The following is a 19626-nucleotide window of genomic DNA, read 5'->3' as shown; positions in this document are numbered from 1 at the left end:
GTTTCCCCTGGAGCCTGCATGGCACCGCGGGAGGCGGAGGCGCCCACACAGGTGAGGGGGGTGACCTGCAACGCTCTTCAGGGAGCAGGATGATGGAGAAAGAGAGTGCCTTGGAGGACAGAGACCTGGGTTCCAATCCGACTGCTCTGAGTTACTTTGCCTCAGCGCCTGCACAGCGGGAATGACATCACCCACTGTAAAGGCTGCTCTGGGAGGAAAGAAAATACGATCCTAAAAGGTCCTGTGCAAGAAGAAACAGCGGCCGCCCACCATCTTGAGGCGGGTGCAGGGCGGCTCGCAGCGGCAAGCGCATCACAAGTGGCAGTGTGGTGGACCAGACCCCACGCTGCGTGAGGACCAGAACCTCAGGCATCCTGTTCACCACAGCAGCCCCAGAGCCTGCGCACAGAGGCTGGGAAGGTGACGGACAGGTGACTGGGTGGGAGAAGGGATGGACACACTGCAGGACTGAAGGATAGAGGGATGGACGAGAGACTGGACAGGCCGTGGGGGGCAGTGCAGCGGAGCCCAGCGAAGCGACCGTGGTAACACAGGCACAAACCTCAGCAGGTGGCCCTCCCACAGAACAACAAACAGCCTCGCCGGCCGGACCTGACCTCATGAGTTTCATGCGCTATGCTCCCTGGCCCCTCTTCCCGGGGCCTTACTAAGGACTCGTGAGCCCCTCGACCCCCCAGTGCCCTCGGCCAACACTTCCACCTCCTGTTCCCCTGTGCGTCCCTCTCCCTCCAGCTCTGTCGCTCAGGTTACCTTTGTTGCCAGCTCTTGACTCGTGGGGCTGGGAGCCTCTTGAATCTGAATGTCCATCTCGGCAAGGAGCTTCTGGCCCCGGCCAATCTGCTCGCACAAGGCATCGTAGTCCTCAATCAGGCCCAGGACGTGGCAGCCACTCTTGCTGGCCCAAAGGCTGTGGCCAGGGACCAGGCGGGACACATGTGAGGCGCTGGTGATCGAGCTGCCACTGTCGCAGGAGAGGGTGTCCATGTCGTTTCCAGAGAGTGGAGGAGTCTCTGAAGCTACAGAACGAGAAGGAGGATGTCAGACCTCTCTGGGGCGGCACCCTGCATTCGATGAGCTGCGTTCAACGATGTCTAGCCAGCCAGGAGGGTTAAGAGCCCTCAGGCCCAAATGCTAGCTGACACAGCCCCGAGGGGAAAGAGGCCTGGAGCCAGGACCTCAGTCTGGGTATTACCTGCCGTAGGCTTATTCATCCTGTGGGAGAAGCTCATTTCAATCCAACCAACACTCATCAGGCACCGGCTCTGCAGAAGAGCCCCGATTCACACAGATGAATCAAGCCTAGGCCTGCGCTTCAGGGGCCCGTGGTCTAATCGGAACACAGATGCCACGTGGGAGGTGTAACAGCATGACGACAAAGAGCCGGAGCTTGGCGGACAGAATAATCAAGGCTCTGTGCGGGAAGGGAGATCAGGGACGGCTTCCTAGAAGCAGCAACAATTGCGCTGGGCTGAATGGGTAGTAAGAATTATGCTACACAGAGGTAAAAGCCTGCCGCTTTCTACCTTTGGATCAACAGAAGCACGGATGGATAATTCTGACCGGGGCCAGCAGGGAAGACATTTCCCTGGGCAGTTTGCATTCAGGATGAGTCTTCAGGAAGCAGCAGGAATTTCACTGGCACAGAAGCAGGCAAAGTCAGTCTGGCAAAGGCGGGAGCCACACTGCACAGTCCCAGTGACAGGGAAGTGCAGGCCCAACTGCAGGATGGTTTGACCCATCCGTGTGGCACCAGGAGGGCAGAGGGGTGTGGCTGGATGGGCCCGCTCGGGCTGGATGCTGCAGGGCCTTGAAGCCACGATAAGGCAGTCACACTTTAATCCAGGGCAACAGGGAGCGAAACCAATGATGTCGCTAAGGTTGGTAACACCTAGGCTTGGAGAACGAGATTGCCAGCTAGAAATGCTGAGAACACAAACCCCCAACTCCTGCTAAATACCCTGCTGAGTTGGGACCAGGGACCCCCCCTTTCCTCCAATTTAAAAAGTCCCACTGCCAAACCCAACTGTGCCATAGTTACCCAGACTTTAGCTTTGTACCTGATCTTGGTGACACTGCTGGGGTGGAATCAAACAGATCATATGAATTGTCAGCTGCCACGGGATACTTGTCACCATCTACAAAATGCAAAATAAGGGAAATAAACCATCAAACGTTTTAGTTCCACTCTCATCAGCATTTGAGAGAGAACTGAATGAAAACAGTGAAGTACCAGACACACACAAGCGTTCATTCAGGTCCTCACTAGGCATCTCTCCCGCCAGGCCCCGCGCAGGACGCAGGGGATACAGAGTGAGCAGGCCCGGCTGCCTCCCCGGAAGGACCCTCTTGTCCAGACAAGTAAACAAGCTGTTTCCCCTCAGGGGTCAGGGCTAAGGGAGGGAGGCACGGGGGCTGTGGGAGCTCACGTGAGGGGGTAACCCGAGGAGGGACAGAAATGTAGGCAGAGGAAGGAGAAGATGCCAAGGCACAGAGGAGGGAGCCCTCGTGACACATTCAGGGAGCGTGAAGTGGGGGACGTCAGGCGGGACAATGTCAGGCTGAGACCTGCTTTGGGTTGGAGGAGTGAGCCTGGAGACGGCTGCAGTAACCCACGTAAGACAGAAGAGTGACCCGAAGTAGGATTTGGGAGGTGATGCATTCGAAACAATGTAAGGAGGCAAAACCAGTCATATGCGGGACGAGATGACGGGCCACACTCTATAATTCAGGAAAGCACTTTTACATCTGAACTCTCAGTAGCTCGGGGGCAGGATGGCACTGTGATTCAGGTTTCCTGGAAAAGGAGACCAATGGGCAGAGACAGGAAGTGATCTGCCTAACATCACCCAGAGTGTCCGTGGCAGAGAGGGGACTGTGTCCAGGCCTCAAGGTGTCCTGCCCAGCTTGTTCCCCACCCAGGCCCCTCCAAAGAGTGCACTTCAATTTTGGGGCCAAGGCGCCCGGGGGTCAGCTCTGTGGAGCTGGCCCGAGAGCGATCACTTCCTGCAAAAACAGCAGTCTTTAGGCCAGCACTTTCAGACAGCTGCATTTAAATATCGTCCTGAAAAGTCCTGTGCAAAGGAAGAAATGCTGCTGCCTACTGTATAATTCTAATCTTCACTTGAGGAAACTGGAAAACTTCTCCACGGAGACGGCGCTGTGAATTTTGAGCACATTCTCCTAGATGCCTCTTTGGAGACCCCCCCGCAGGGCTGACCCTGGACAGATTTCAAAAACGGGCAAAGGCTGTTCAATGGCCTCACTTCAACTGCCTCAAAGCTCCTTCCTGGGCGCCCCAATCACTGAACTGTTCTCCCTGCTTCAATCGCCCTAGCTCACACCGACAACCTCCTTGGTCCCATCTCCTCAAAGCCCTAAGGAGGGCCAGGAGCAGAGTGGACCGCTATTTAAACATGGCAAGGCCCACTGCTGACGTATCCCCTGTGCAGAAGGCGGCAGTACGGCCCCCCAACCCTGTGAGGTTCCCCTTGCAGGATTTTATCCTAAGAATACTGTTTAACAGAAAAAGCGTGTTAATGCCGATGTTTATTAAAGCTCCAACTCAGAGACCACTTTAATAACCATCAGGGTAATGGTTTGGTGACGACAATCATCTGAAAACAATAATTAGGAAGCCCGTGTGAAACAAGGGGAAACACTTACGTAATATTGGGCAAAAACAAAGAAAGGACACAGAGTGGCACAAAAACCAATTTGAACATTATAAATTCACGCCTACATTTGATTACCAGACGAAGAGACACATACAAAGCAAAAAATTATTATTTTGTAACCATGAAGGATTTTTTTTTTTCATATCGTCACATCACCTTTTTGGTTCAAATTTTAAAATCCTTACCAAGGAGAAGCCCACGAGCGAGTCACTGTAAGTTCCAGAGTTGGGTGACTAGGTGCTCTTTGAGAGATTTTAATTTTTTTAATAAAAGGCGACAGATGTAATTCCCAATCTAAGTAAAGGTAAGTCCAAACTTTTCTACACTACTTGCTTATAAAGTCTGTTGGCATTCCTTGTCCCCTGGATGCGCACACCCATCCACCTGGGCATTGGGATGATGACCCCCAGACACCAGGGCTCCTGAAGGCCAGGTGGTACTTCAGACACAGCACTGGACCTGGAGCTGGAAATGATTTCTAGCTCCAGCTCTGCCACCTACATGCTGTGTGACTTTGGGCAAGTCCAGTACCCTCTCTGGGGTTTAGTTCCTTCATCCAAAGAGCAAAGAGGATGGCCTGGCTGACTGATTTGAGCCTGGTCACCTGCCGGTTTCTGCCCGGCCCTAGGCAGGAGTCGGGCAGACGAGGCCCAGTCTGTCCTCTTTCTGCTCCCTACGCAGCCTCTGCAGGGCTAGGCGATAAACCCAGAGGTAAACGCCAAACTGAACCAGTTTTCAAGCCTGCCGGGAAGCTTTTGAGATCCTGAGACGCTGACAACCGGAGGAAGAGGTGAAGATTCTCGTTTAAAGGCAGTAAGAGGGACTGAAAAGGATTTTCAGCAGCAGGTGATGTGGACAGGACTAAGGGGGTGGCAGAGAGCAGGACTGGAGGCGATACGTGGGGCTGGAAGCCCAAACCCCACTGCCCTGAGAATCAGCAGGCCCCACAGATGACACTGTTTTGCCAAAGGTGACAGCTACTTAGCGGTCAGGTCCCAAGCTCCCAGGGTACACGGCGCGTCTGCTGTCAGTGAGAAGACACCTCCACGGGGCAAGGGCGGGATTCAGAAGCTCACACGTGCCGCGCAGACGCGCAGGGCTGCATTTCAAACAGTGAGGCAAGGCAGGGCAGTACCGGGCTTGTCCAGCTGCTGGGGCCGCTCGGGGACAGACAGGGTCTGGAGAGCCGAAGTGAGATCTGCCTCCTGGGCCTTCTCCCCGCCCTGTGCCAGCCGCTCCTCCAGCCTGCTCTGCAGCGTGCTGTTGGCTTCGATGCTCCTTTCCAGCTGCGTCCGCAGAGCCTGGATCTCTGTCAGGAGGCCATGCAGGTGGCCGAAAGGGTCCTGCCCCCTCCAGCCTTCTCCCGATGCCTCTGCCCTGGTCTCTGCAAACACAAGCAAAGGGAAGCCTCGACACTGTCAACCGCCAGAGGGTCAGCCGTCGAAGACAAGTGACGGTGCTTTCCACGCGCTGCCATCACCACCCTCCCCTGCCTAAGACCTAGGTACCATGGAACATAACAACTCGACTTGAAAAACAAAAATACTGGCAGACTTAATTGCCGCTATTCCACAGGCTAAATAAGAGCTGGAAATTAATTTTTGCTTCTGGCCATAAAGGCCTAACAAATTGCACACCAAACCCTGAAATTATGTCTAGTAGTAATAAAATCTATTTGGGCTGGAATTATATAATGAAAGGGCTGATTTTAAGAGCCACGGTATATTTAAAAGACACAACAGCAAGAATAAGAAAAGCAACCTGAGGAGAAAATGAGAGCTGAGAGGTGACCCTTTTCTAGGTAAACTTTCAATAGGGAGAAACCATCTGGAAAATGAGCTGCGGAAAAAAAAAAAAAAAGAAAAAAACCCCACCACACCTCAAAACTGATTCTAAAACATTAGAGTTTACAGTCAAGTCGCTCTGATCTGGTATCTCTCTAGGATATAGCGAGGCCCAGGGCCAGCAATGATCTCTAGAGCAACGTTCAGCCCGTAGTAGGTGCTCCATAATTATCTGCTGAATAAATGGGCAAAAAGAAAACAAAAACAAACATACACTAGCAGGAAAATCATCATAAAAGTGATTTCTTGAGTGTCTACTACGTGCCAGGTACCGTGCTAGGATGCTCTTAATAAATGATTTCATTTAATTTTCACAACTGTACACAACAGAGATTAGTAGACATGTTTTTCAGAGAAAGGAGCAGGCCCAAAGGGATGAGGTGACCTGTGGAAGGCACACACTGGGACGCGAGGCCGTGAGAACCCAGACCACCGCTCGCCGGACTCCTGAGCCTAAGTCCTTCCGTGTTTCCCGCTGCCACTTGAGAAGAAGGGTGGCCCAGAGAGCCTGCCTCAGCATCGACCTACTCCACCCTGGAGGCAAGCCTGGGGTTTCAGGGCAGCGTTTCAGTAAAGAGGGCAGCCCGCCATCCGGGGGAGCTCACAGGCCAGAGCGCCCAGTACCTCGCGGCCTCCTGTGCTCTTCATCCAGCTTCTCGTACACCTTCAGCTCCACCCGGAGGGACTGCAGTAGCTTGTCGTTCTGCGCGAGCAGCTGCCGCCTCACGTTCGCCTCCTCCTGCACCCTGGAAAGGCCCCGGCGCCAGGGGAGGAGAGGTTATTCTCACGCAGGGGCTTACTTGACCCACAGGGCAGGCAATTCCACCGTCAGCCGGCGAGTGTGGACAAGAGTGACAGCGTGGGGAGGAGTGCCCCTCACAGCACTGCTTCCCGAGGGCTCCTCCAGGCCCAGCCCTTTACAGGCTGTGATCTCACATCATCTTCAGACACCCTAAAAGGTATGTGCTCTCTAATCCCCAATTCATGGATATGAGGAAGTGGAGCTCAAAGAGGTTATGTCTCACCCAGGGGTGCACAGCGCAGGAGAGAAGCCAGCACCGTGTGACGGCGAAGACAGTGACCTTGCAAATCACCGCGCCACCCTGGGGAAGCGAGGGCGAGGTCAGGAACTATAGGTGTGGGGCGTCCGGAGTGCTGACGGAACCACCGAAACACGTAGGACAAGATGGGAGCCTCCGGGGGACCGCAGAGGGCAGTCGGCGTGATGCGCTCACAGCCTAAGGCAGGCTCCCACACGCCTCTGTGCAAAAAGTCCCGTGGCCTCCTGAGTCACTCGACGTGAAAACCGAGGTCCTCACCAGGCCTCGGGGTCCTGCGGGACTCGGCCTCCAGTCACCTCCGTGCCCTCCCCTACCTCGGCCTCTCCTCCAGCTGCACTGGGCCCTGGCTCTGCCCTGCACAGGCCAAGGACAGCCCGCCTCGGGGCCCTGACCCTTTCCAAGGAAAAGGATCTTCCCCCAGGATCTGCAGAGCTCACGCCCTCACGGCCTCCAGATGGCCGCTCAGATGGCATCCTTTCAGAGAGGCCAGCCCTGAACCGCCCTGGATGAAACAAGCAATCCGCCCCCAGGCCCTGTCCCCCTTCCTTAGATGACTTCGCTCCTCGTATTTTATTCCCACCTGACGTGCCACGTGTTGTGTGCTTAGTGTCCGTCCCCGGGCGGCCGGGCAGGGCCGGCAGGCCCGGGGCACCCTGACCCCTACCTGCTCAGCTCGCTGCGGCCGTGGCAGACCTCCCGGAGCAGCCGCTGGTTCTGACTCTCCTTCTCGTCCACCTCCCTCTGCAGTCTGTCCTTCTCCGCCCTCACACAGGCGAACTCCCGCTGAAGGTGCTCCAGGCCGGCGGTCTTCCTGGAGAGGGACTCGCGCAATTTCTCATTCTCCTTCTGTTTATCTGCGTGCGCAAAAAAGCACCAATGAGAGGAAACACCATTTGTTTTTTCCAACTTTATTATGCAAATACAGCGCTTCGGCTGGAGCACTCAGAGAATACAAAAGAGAACGAGATTTCATCTGGCATTTATGATTGTGACATTCCAATTATCTCCTGCATTTGGGGCAGATAAATCTGTCAACATCTAGGGTGCAGATTAAACATCACTGGGATGAAATGGGCCCGTTTAGTCTTCTACTAAATAATGAGCCGTGCAAACCTAGTTACTTTGCCTTCACAGAGCAAACAGTAGGTAGAAATTAAAGACAGGGGCAAGAAACAGGGCCCCAAACTCTGGCGACGGGTGTTGGGAAAGTCCAAAAGCCTCCCAAGGGAGGCCAGCAGGGCTGTGCGGACAGCAACCCAGCTGTCACTCTCAGGCCATGAGGCCAGCACGCCTGCTGAGGGATGAGGAACACGGGGGCACGGGGACCAATGGTCAAGGGCACAGCCTGGAGGCAGAGGGGCACGTTCGAGTGAGGCTCTTCCGTTTACTCAAGGGTACCCCATACTCTTGTGGGGTCGCTGACCCCACAACCTTGAGCCAGGCTCTTCACTCCTCTGTGCCTCAGTTTCCTCATATGTGTGGCCGGGAGTAGTAACTGAGTCACTACATGTAAGGGCTTCGCACAGGGCCTCACAGCACGCTGAAGGCTGCCAGCACTCCAGCAGGCTGTTAGTCGTGCTGGTGGTGGTAACAGCGGACGTCGCCGCCGTGCTCACTGCAGGCATCACCTTAGCACCTCCCCACGTGTCATCCTGCTTGTTCTTCAGCGCGCACCTCCATGTAGGTACTTTTTTACTCCCCATTTTCCACATAGGAAACTAAGGGTCAAAGAGCCTAAGACTTCACCGAAGTCACATAGCCAGTAAGTGGCAGAACCAGGATTCAGACCCAGGTTTTCTGATTCTACTCTTAACCACGGCATGATCATCTCTGAGCAAGCTTTATCCTCTTCCCTCAGACTGCAGCCACGCTAAGCTTCCTATAACTCCTGACTGGTCCAGACTCCCCCCCAACAGCCTCTAACCCTCGGGCCTCTGTCCACTCTCTTCTATTTAAAATGCTCTGGGGCTTCCCTGGTGGCGCAGTGGATGAGAGTCCGCCTGCCGATGCAGGGGACTCGGGTTCGTGCCCCGGTCCGGGAAGATCCCACATGCCGCGGAGCGGCTGGGCCCGTGAGCCATGGCCGCTGAGCCTGCGCATCCGGAGCCTGTGCTCCGCAACGGGAGAGGCCACAACAGTGAGAGGTTCGCGTACCGCAAAATAAATAAATAAAAATAAATAAATAAATAAATAAATAAATTTAAAAAATGCCCTGGCTCTTCTAAACCTTAGGTCCCTCAGCTAACCCCTACTAATGCTCCAGACTCAGCTCTTAAAGACCAGCCTCCCCTGGGTCAGGATGCTTTCTCCTGGGTCCTGCGCTCCCTGAGCCTTTATCACGGCTAATCCTCACCCTGATCTGCCATGGGTTGCCTGGCTCTCTCTCCCATCAGACCATGAACCCCTGAGGGAAGGAACCGGGTCTAGCTCAATTCTGTATCAGAATCTACACAGGCTGTGATACAGAAGAGGAACCCAGGAAGCGTTTGCTGAATGAATGAATGAATGAATGAATGAATGAATATCTGCAGAAGCCCCAGTTTCATCTCTTAAGCCAGAATCAGCATCAGTATCCTCTAGTGAAAGTGGGATAAACGGGCCCAAATTCCAGCTCCACCACCTTCTAGCTCTGTGACCGCAGGCCAGTCAATTCCCCAGGCCTCAGTTTCTTACCTGTAAAATAGGACTAACAATAACGTCATTCCAGAAACATTTTAAGTGTTGAAACATTTTAAGTGAAAGCTCTTTGTGGGTTAAGCTCCAAACAGAAGGAATTAAAAAAAGCGATCTTTAAAATACTGGAAAAACTTTCCTGATAGTAGGAAATCTCTGAAATTTGGGGAGCAATGTATTTCCAGCCCTTCTCTCCCATTGTGAACTAAGCCAAGCTGAGAGGTGGCTGCACAGAGGGGAGGGTGACAAGTAAAGAAAGTAACATTTACTAAGCCCCTGTCAGAGGCACCATGCTGCGGGCTTTACGGTGCTTAGCTGTCACAAAAGCCCTCTGAGGCATTCCTATTTTACAGCTAAAACATACTGAGGTTCCGCGACGTTAAGTGACCTGCCCAAAGCCACAGGAGCCACAGGACCTGGTCTCACTCCCACGCCTGCATTCCTTCCACGCCACAGAGGGCTGTGCAGCTCCAGGCTGCAGACGGCTCCTCTAGTTTTTACCTCTGGATCCTTTAGCGAGCATTGTATTGAGGGCCCCGTTCTGCTTCCTCAGGAAACGTATTTCTGATGTCAGAGAATTATGTAGCTCTGAACCATAAGCAAAAATGTTTGAAGAACCTATAAAAACACACATAAGTAGTAATTTATAGATAGTCTCCAGGCCCGTATGGATGGAACTTTTTGGAAAACAGTTTTAAATAATGAGGAAACACAACACACAATGAAAATGACTCCTGTGAACTATCTAAGGTACTACCAGAGCCCAAAGGGAGATGAGAGTGAGCCTGAAAGAGGAGACGGAGGGGACTCCCTACATCCGACCTGTCCTCGGGGTGAACAAAGGAGGAACCGGGCTGGCGGGGCGGGTGACGGCCTTAACCTCCACGATTTCTCTCCTGAGGTCCAAACCCTCAGGGGACCTCTCCACTGAGGCTCCGGTCCACTCTTCACCTTTCCCCCCAACCCTTCCAAACCCGCCCTCCCTCCTGTTTCCTGCCGGTGTAGACGGTCTGGCCTCTATCCCTAACCGGAGCTGGAAACCTGGGAGCCAGACTAAAGGCCTCTCTCTTCCACAGCCCAGTCAGGCAATCATGACTGCTGACTCTTCCTCCAAAACGCCTCACACGCTGGCCCCCTCTTTTCTCCCCCTGTAGTTCAGCCTTATACCTTGCCCCATTGCCTCTGCCAATGAGCTTATCATCTTAAATACGGTCCATTCAGGTTTTTTTCTGCTCAGAAATACGTGATGGCCCCACCATCACGTATTTGTGTTTGGTTGTGTGATTGGCAAAAGACAATCACATGACCAAACACAAGGTCCAGACTTCAGATCTCTATTATTTGGCTCGAATCTCAAGGCCTACACCCGACTCCCTCTCACACTAGACCCTGGTGCCCTCAAACGCAGCCAAACTGAGCCATGCGTGCTCCAAACACACACCACACACATGGTCACACGCCTCACTGGCTTTACAGGATGAGGTATTCCCTTTGCCTAGAATGCCTATCATCTTCTTCCCCTGTCAAAACCACACTCACCTTTCAACTCGTAGCTCATACTCACTGCCCCAAAGTGTAGACTGAAAAGACCAGGATCTACAGCTAGACAGACTGGGTCTGAGGAAACTTACAAACTCTGATCGGTCTCCTTATCTGTAAATACCTGCCCGGGTACTGTCTATCTCCTGAAATCCTGGCCCTCCCTCCGGCCGGGCAGCTCCCTTGACATGCCACCTCAGCACTGCCCGTGCTCTGAACTTCCTACGGCTGCACCATATATGATGTTCATGTTCACAGCGACCCCTGGAGAGCGCTTGTTGTGTGCAAGGCACTTTCTACACTTGGCAGGCAGATGATTCCCGGCCTTCCTTACTGATGGAGTCTACCACACCGCAGAGCCCAAATGCCAGACACCTGCTCTTCCAGTATGGCTAGAACACGGTCATGTGCCACTTCTGGTTGATGAAACTTGACAGGAAGCCTGCTGGGAGCTTCTGGGAAAGCTTTTCCACCCGGATGAACAAAGAAGGACAGGCAGGAGCAGGCAGGAGCACGTCCCACCCTCTTCTTTCCCTGCTCTGGACTCTGTCCTGAGAGGAAGGGATGCTGCAGCCGCCGCAGGTACTAACCCCGTGCCCTGCTACCAATCAATCAGACTTCAGACCTGCCTTAGAAATGCCTGCCTCTGGATTTCTTGTTATGTACAAAGACATAAATCTCCATTGTTTACACCAGTTTTTACTCATATTCTGTTATCTGCAGCTGAAAACATCCTCATACACAACTGATGACCTGTAATATTCAAACTCCCTCTAAGGAAGGTATGGTATTGTGTCTCCCAGAAGCCAGAGTTCATTCTCTTTCCACTCTACAAGCACTACCTTTTCCTCACGCTAATGATTCACTGATTACAATGTCATATGTTTTTTTTTTATTCACGTTTATCTCTCCCCACTATCCTCCTCCACTCTCCCCTATGAACTCTGGTGTCTTTCCAGAGACACCTGGGTTTAAACCATGGCTCTGGCTTCTTAGTAGCTGCATGATCTCAGGCAAGTCACATAACTTCCCTAAAGCCTCTATTAACTCAATAAAAATGATGGATGGATGTTACTGTTACTGCTATTACCATATTTGTGAATACACTACTGATGACAGGCTGGAGCCAAAAGACGACCAAAGAGCAATCTGGATGAACAGGAAAAATTCTACAGAAGATGTCTCCTACAACCACAGCTAAGGTGGTCACTTTTCAAAGGAATAATCAGGCTGAGGAACAGTTCCTGACAAAGCCTGAGCTAGCAGGGTCCACTTCGGATGCTATGAGGCCCACCTTTCCTCCGAACGTCATCACTATAAGCTTGTATAACTGGTGACAAGCCGGAAGATGTAACACATGAGATGACAGTTTTTAACAGTGTTCCACCTCAACATTACAAGGAGCCATGCCTTTCTCAGACCTGCTCCCAAGATGAACATTTCACGGCAGGAGGGAGGCAGAACCACTATTATTTCTTTGTCTTTTCAGGGGTTGTGACAACATGGTGAGAACAGCACGTCTTCCCACCAGCATAAATACTTTATGAATGCCTTTTTGTAAACCTTCCCATCGGACTGAATTGCTCTCCAGAGCAATTGCCTGCTCCACTGTAGCTGGTGGCCATTTGAGCCCCCCAATAATTCTATAATTGGATTTGTCGGGGAAAATGTAAAACAGAATGAATCTAATTCAGGCATTACCAAGAGTGACTGTGATGGGCCCAGGCGTGTATTTCTTTCCTGTGTTTGATGTGACTAATAACTCAGATTAATCAATTTCCCTGGGAGTGTGAGGGGGCGGAGGGGGGAGGGGAGGGGGAGGGGGAGGGGAGGGGGAGGGGAGGGGGAGGGGAGGGGAGGGAGGGGAAGGAGGGGAGGGAGGGGAAGGAGGGGAGGGAGGGAGAGAGAGATGGAACCTTTCTGTTTACCTTGCAAGCTACAGCATATACGGTACTTTGAAAAGATGTCCTTCTAAGCTGATGGCTATGATGGGCTAGAAAGCAGTGACTAGGAGTCCAAAGAAGCAAGTGCTGCCACTGACTACATCTTTCCAGAACTCAGTTATCTCATCCCTAGAAATGGCAATGACATTAGCGTCCCCACCCGCTGCAGAGCTTAGAGCTTTGCAATGTTAAACTAATAATGTTATACAAAATAAAACAGTAAAATAAAACTGATGATGATGAAGAAAACCACCATCTCTTGAGTGAGGCACTGAGCAAGGCCCTATGTATAACACTGTCACATTTAATCTCGCAATGACCCCGTTTTGTAAGATAATGAAGACTGGAAGGGAGAGGTGACTTGCCCAAAGTCGTGAAGCTCATCAACAGAAGAGCTGGGTCCCTACCGAGGTCAGTCCAGCTCCCAAACAAACTCGGGCTTTTCCTGGTGCACAAAGCTGCTCTCAAGATATATTTTGAACACAGTGAGGACACTCTCTTTGGAGCAACAAGGAAAGATGACCAAAATACATTATTCAATGAAAAAAGGAACAGAACAGTGATATAAAGCATTCTAACTTTCGGGCAGGTGAAGGAGAGAATAAGAATATACATCTGTATCTGCATTAAGACTGTAAGGATAGAGAAGAAAACTAACAAAAGTGGGAGGAGAGAATGGAGAACAGGACTAATGGGTACAGAATGGCGGTATTAATTTTTGAACCACATGAATGTCTTGCCTATGGGGGAAAAATATGTATTTTTAAGCTTCTCATGGAAGAATAGTCCATTCTGAGCTAACTGTGGTTATGTAAGAACACTGGTGACCTCGTGATTGGCACGTGGGAGTTACCAGATTGCCAAAATGCATTATTAACAAAAAGACAAAATACTGCTTTGTTTTATTTGAACATACCTATCTATTTTGCTTCAGCTTCTAGAGTCAAATGAGGAGGCAACCACAATTCACGATGCCAGAGGCTGGCAGACTCCTCCAGTGACCGGGAAACGAACATTTATCAAGTACCTGTTCTGTGCCAGGGGCTATGGGACACTCCGTTTAAGTTAGCACACTTAATTCTCATCGCCACCAGAATAAAAATGGGAATTATTATCCTCATTTAACAGAGAAATTACTGTAACTGAGAGTCAGCAAGGTGAAGTAAACAGCAAAGTCAGGATTTGAATTGAAATCTCTCTGGCCACAAGTCCAAAGCTCTTCCCAATACACAGCGCGCTTATCCAGGCAAATGCGCCACAAAGGAAGCCCTCACCGCCCTTTGGGAAGGTCCACCTTACCTTGGTCAATTTCAGAGCCTTGTCGCTCCAGCTGTCTCCGTAGCTTCTCATTTGTTTTAATAGATTCTTCTAAACGTTTTCTCAAGCTTCGAATTTCTTGTATATGTTCCATTAGTAAGTCTACAGGAAGGAGGACATTTTTAATTTAAAGTCTGAAGCCCCCAACAAACTGAATAATTTATAGACTACGCAGTGATCTTGAAATTCTAAATAGTACTGGGTATGTTAAGAGAGTCTTCCTTAGGCCTGGGGAGGCAGATCTACTGCCCACAACCCACAGCCAGTCTGTGATGATTCTCTGCAGCCCTCTACAAAGAGGATACTTTATACCACATGGAAAAATTACACACCATACAATTTCAATGCTAACTCTAATACAGCCTTTTATTCTTCTAAATATCAAATATTAATTTAAAATCTTCCTTTCGGTGAAACTAAAAGATCACTTTCAAGTTCGCCTGAATTGCCTGAGAGTTGATTAAGCCACCTTCATAACGATCTCAGATATTTTTGAGACTAATCCTCTGAGAGGAATATGTTAACCATTGATCACTTACTAATTCAAGACTTAAAAACAAAGCAAAACAATAATCCCAACACTAGTGAGAATGGTAAGAAGGGTGCTCTCCAGGAGTTCATCCTGTTAGCACGAGTATAAACGTGTATGACTCTGGGGACTATTTTTGTCATTAGCCTTAGAAAGGTTCTTTCCAATGTATTTTTACGAAATAATTCTACTTCTAGGAATCTATTTAAAGAGATCACCAGAGATGCTGACCATCATTTGTCAGAATGTTTGGAAAGGTTCATCTTAGCCCTATTTATAACAGTCCGAACTGAAAATAATGCAAATGATTAAATTAATTGCATTACATCCCTTATGATGCAGTGTTACACAGCTATTAAAATTATATTATGAAGACCATATAATATCATGAAAAAATACAGATACAAAATGGGTTATTCAGCATAATCACAACTCTGTTTAAAAATCTGCAGACAGGAAAGACACATATACGCAAAAGAAGGAAATACACCTAAATATTAACAGAGGTTGCCTTTAGGTGGTAGATCTTAGGCTTCTCAAAACTTTACTACTATATCTTAACATAATATTTAACAATATACAGAAATTTAAATTTTCTGAATTTTCTAAAATGAGCATGCTTTTATTTTCTCAGCCTCTGCCACATCTCACTTTAACAAAGAAAAAAGGAGGTGCAGTTCCAGTCCAGAGGTAGGTTTCTAGTATCAGTGTTTACAGCATAATCACATTAAGTATCCAAAGGCAAAACTAATGTCTTTAATTCATCAATTAGGGCATACTCGGTTTTGTCTTGGTAATGTTTGTTTAAAAACATTATACTAATGTTATGACCCAGTTTTAATTCCTCCAAAATGACTTTCATTTAAAAGTATCACAATGTTCCAGATCTTCTCCTAATTAAATAGTAATTCTGCCATGAATTTGAATGTTTATGAGATGACTTAATTCCCAGATCTTCAGCTATCTCCTATTAATGCCAGGAGTGCAGCAAGTCATTTGGCGGACTGTCTGTGGACCCTGCCTGCAATAAACTGAAGCAGCACGGCAACACACCTCCCGTTCCTGCCTTGCTGCCTTGCAAATCTTCCATCGGCCAGTCAGGTCTCAGTGAGTCAGGAACTTATCTGTTCTGACTGCAGCCTTCCTTCCTGGTTTATCCACGTCACATACTGCTGGCTTCTGGGGCAAAAACCCTCAGCAGCGATCGGTATAACACATCTTCTACTGAGACTGGTTGGAAGCTGGAATCATCCCTTGGCCTTAAGGAAACATTCCCGGTCGAATTGGACACCACTTGTTAATTATGCAGCCCTAACTGGGCAGAAAGAAATACTATACTCATCTTAACACAGGAGAAAAATATCTGTCCCTCTTACAATAATACCCTTCTGACAAACGCCGACTCTTTAAACCCATAAATCCTGCAAGAAGCAGCCACCAAAAACGACAGTATAAATATCTTTTGCCTAGTAGTTCCAATTTATAGAATCTAGGTTAAGAAAATGCCCCAGAATAAGGGGAAAGCTTTATGTTCGAAGATACTCCCTGCAGTACTGTTCACAATTGTGAAATTTTAGAAAATGACTTAAATGTTCAGCAACAGGGGAACATAAGGAAAACTGCAGTTCAGCCATTCAACGGACTATTCCAAAGCCACTGAAAATGATGTTATGTAACACGTCGGAAAACTTATATGATATAATGCTAAGTGAAAAAAGGACAAGTACTAAATTATCTTTCTGCTCAGATTATAAGCATGACAAAAGGAAAAACAGATGCAGAGACCAAAAGTCTGAAGAGAAACAAACCCAAAAAAGCTAACAGTGGGTTAATTAGGACAGCTCCAGAGAGCACTGTCCCCATTCAGGAAAGTGCCTGATAATCCACTTGAGAAGCCCAAGGTCATAGGTCCTCAGAGGAAGTAAGAAGTAAAAGATGGTTGGTTCTACACTGGAAATAAACCAAGGCTGCGGTGGCGGACGGGGTCTAGAGTGAAAAACAGGAGGGCAGGCTGGGGGAGAAAGAGGAAGTGCCTGGTACCACCGTAGCAGGAGGGTCTTAAAGAACAGGGATCACAAATATCCCGTCAATGATCAGGCTTGCTGCATTGTAGACCCCGCCCCTCTAGTCCCTGACACCTCAGTCTGCTCCTCCCACAAAGGCCCTGTGGGAGTGGTGTCGGGCAGCAGGAGGCGGCACAAGGCAGCACAAGGGACAGGGAAACAATTCATGGTCTAACCCAAAGCAGGAGAAGGCAGAGAGCAGAGCCAGAAATAACCGAGAGAAACCAAGTACACAGAAACTCACAGAAACTGCAGAGGGATACGGCCAGGAATCCAAAGAAAGCACATCTAGGTAACTGGGTACTGGAGGACCCCAGCTGATACCTGAGTTACATCAAACGTATACACTTCATGCTCTAGGATGACTCCAAACCGTGCTCCCCTGGCCCCTGCGTATCCTAAAGGAGCCTCGGAGGCGCCACTGGGGATAAAGGCTCCACTCCTTGGGAAAAAATGTGTATCTTTTATATATATTCAGTTCCATCTGAAAAAAAAGGGGAGGGGGGATTTCTGCTGCTAAAACAATAGATTTAAAATTTTTGAAACCCTGGTTCTAATGTGATCCGGTGTCAACAAAGAGTTTTTAGCAGGGAGGTGTCTGATTTGTTCCCTGGGTCCCTTCTGGGCACCTTGCAAACAACCCAGTGGAAAAAGGAGAGGCCAGAGGCTATCAGCTGAGGTCCAGAGTCTATACCAGGGCTCAGAAAACTCTGGCCCCTGTGTCAACTCCACCCACCACCTGTTTTGGTAAATAAAGTCTTATTGGAACATACCCACACTCATGCGTTTACGTATCTTCTACAGCTGCATTATTACGACAGCACGACTGAGTAACTGCAACGGAGACCATGTGCTCTGCAGAGCCTAAGGCACACAGCATCCAGCCTTTCGCTGGAAAAGGTCTGTCTGGTCTGGTCTATACTAGTCCTTGAACTTATGAACAGTAAGCCCTACCTAACGCCCAACAGGAGGCAATCAAGACTGCAAACACAGAAGGGGTAAAGGGGAGCTCAGAGGCAGGTGGGGTCACGGGAGGCTGATTCTGCCAACTGAGCCCACGGCTCCGTGCCCAGAGGCAGGACAAGGGGCTGACGGAAAGGGCCGAGGGTCACACTAAAGAGAAACACAGCAGATTTACTGAATTCAAAATCTCCAAACAGGGGGTTAGGTACTCTCGGGCCCCTGTACACTTCAAAGCAACGGTCCTCAAAGTGACACCACCTTAGGAAGAGCTTGAAAGAGACAGCAAGAAATGGACCAGACCCAGACCTGATCCATAACCCCAGTGCTTTCCAGCCTGCCAGATAAGGAACGGCAAGTCATATAACACGTCATCATTAAAAAATAAAAATGACTTTTTCCCAATCTCCAACACTTTCAACAACCGTAGCTTTCCCCGGTGATAAATGATACTCTTGAACAATGGGCCTGGGCCCTCGCGGGATCTCCTCTCACCTGGTAAACTATTCAAATGTCACTATACTCTGCTTTAGTGCAAAGGCAGGACAGCAAATTATCGTTCAAAGCAGGAAACTTTGGCTAGGTTTACGACGCTCAGTGAAGCTTGGCTTACCTTGAGAAACGTTGTTTGCCAGGACCAAAGTCTTCTCGGTCTCGCTGTCTTGCTTCTGGTCTCGTGAGGAGGAGGACTTCTCGGACATTTCACAGTCGGACAGCATGTGACAGTCGGACGGCGCGCGTGAGGCTGAGGGCGCAGGAGACTCAGGGAGAATGTGTTGGTAGCTTAAGTTGTCTTCCTCAATCCTTGACCATTGGGATTGAAAGAGAAATCGTTTTCCACACTGAGATCCCAAACCAGGACCATGACTTAAGAACACTTAAGATGACTGGCTCTTTGTAATTTACCCAAATTTGCAATGGTGTTCTGGAGGCTTTTTGTTTCCCTAGAGCATTTTTCAACAAGGATATTCTAAAAACAAACAGAAAAAGGGCTCAATGGGCTTGATTTAGAGCCAGTGAAGGAGAGGGAGCCACCGTCTGGCTGGTAGTGGAAGGACCCTGAGAGAGGGCGTGAGTCAGTGGCAGCTGCTTATCAACTGGCCACTCTGCACCAGGCATTTTACACAGACTGTCCTCCTTGGTCCTCACAGAATCCCTCTGAGGTAGGGAGGACCATCCTCATTTAGAGCTGCGGGGACGGAGGCGCATCAGAACCTTGCCAGCGGTCTCACAGCTTGTACGTAGCAGAGCACACATCTGAATCCACGTCTGTCTGCCTCCAAGGCCCCAGGAGAATGTGGGGGGCCAACCCAAACCCACGAGGTGGACTTACGGGTTTAAAAACCTCAAAACCCTCACGGTCCGCAAGCAGATTCCGGTATCACCACTGAGGCAATCATCTGGTTAGTGACCTGTATTTCCCAAGGGCCACCTAAGCCGGGAGGAAAACCACCCTGAACTCTGCGAAAAGCCCACGTGAATCCCTATTACAGATAAGCTCCTTAATTTAAGCTCTTTTTTCTCCCACTTTTTTCCTATTACTTCTGGTCTCATTATTCATGAGCTCAGACAAGAGCAAAGGACTCTAAAACTGCAACGCATTCATTAACAGGTAAACAGCAGATGCAACTGTGCTCAGACAGCGTGATGGATGCGATGACTTGCTGCTGCCTTGCAAAGTGCAGAAGGGGCCGAGGGCACCCATTTAATTAGCGTGAACACTAAGCCTACAGCTGAAAACAGCAGAACAGAAGGAACAGAAACAAACCTGCCAGAAAGGGAAGGGTGGCACGTGGCTGAGGAAGGCCAAAAGAGGCTCCCTGCCATTCTCGAAGCAACCACAGTCGGCTTTCAAAATGGCCAATCTGATCATGTCTAGTCCCAGCTTACTCTCCTTCAAAGACTCCCCTCTTCCTGTAGAACAGGATTTGGGCTCTTAATGCAGTATCTGAGGACCAGCCCAAGGCAGCCCTGCCTGCCTCTCTAGCCTCACGTTCCATGT

At 49.7% G+C, this 19626-nt stretch overlaps 1 protein-coding gene across 4 annotated transcripts in view; it reads right to left on the bottom strand.

The window, feature by feature from the left end:
• Window positions 1-19626, bottom strand: part of CDK5RAP2 (CDK5 regulatory subunit associated protein 2) — a 184105-nt gene that overhangs the window by 11466 nt on the left and 153013 nt on the right. For all 4 annotated transcript variants that reach the window (XM_081236387.1, XM_081236386.1, XM_081236389.1 and 1 more), the window contains 8 exons: window positions 18238-18428; window positions 14055-14174; window positions 9775-9891; window positions 7265-7454; window positions 6164-6285; window positions 4831-5079; window positions 2079-2156; window positions 772-1037 (listed from right to left, as the gene is read on the bottom strand). In XM_081236387.1, the coding sequence (XP_081092513.1) occupies window positions 772-1037; window positions 2079-2156; window positions 4831-5079; window positions 6164-6285; window positions 7265-7454; window positions 9775-9891; window positions 14055-14174; window positions 18238-18428 (1333 nt within the window). The remainder of the gene's footprint in view (window positions 1-771; window positions 1038-2078; window positions 2157-4830; window positions 5080-6163; window positions 6286-7264; window positions 7455-9774; window positions 9892-14054; window positions 14175-18237; window positions 18429-19626) is intronic.

This window comes from Mesoplodon bidens (genome assembly GCF_964165515.1).
Source record: "Mesoplodon bidens genome assembly, chromosome: 6".
Taxonomy (NCBI): Eukaryota; Metazoa; Chordata; class Mammalia; order Artiodactyla; family Ziphiidae; genus Mesoplodon; species Mesoplodon bidens.
The sequence above is the reverse complement of the archived record's forward strand: the minus strand, read 5'-3'. Positions and strand labels throughout refer to the sequence as shown.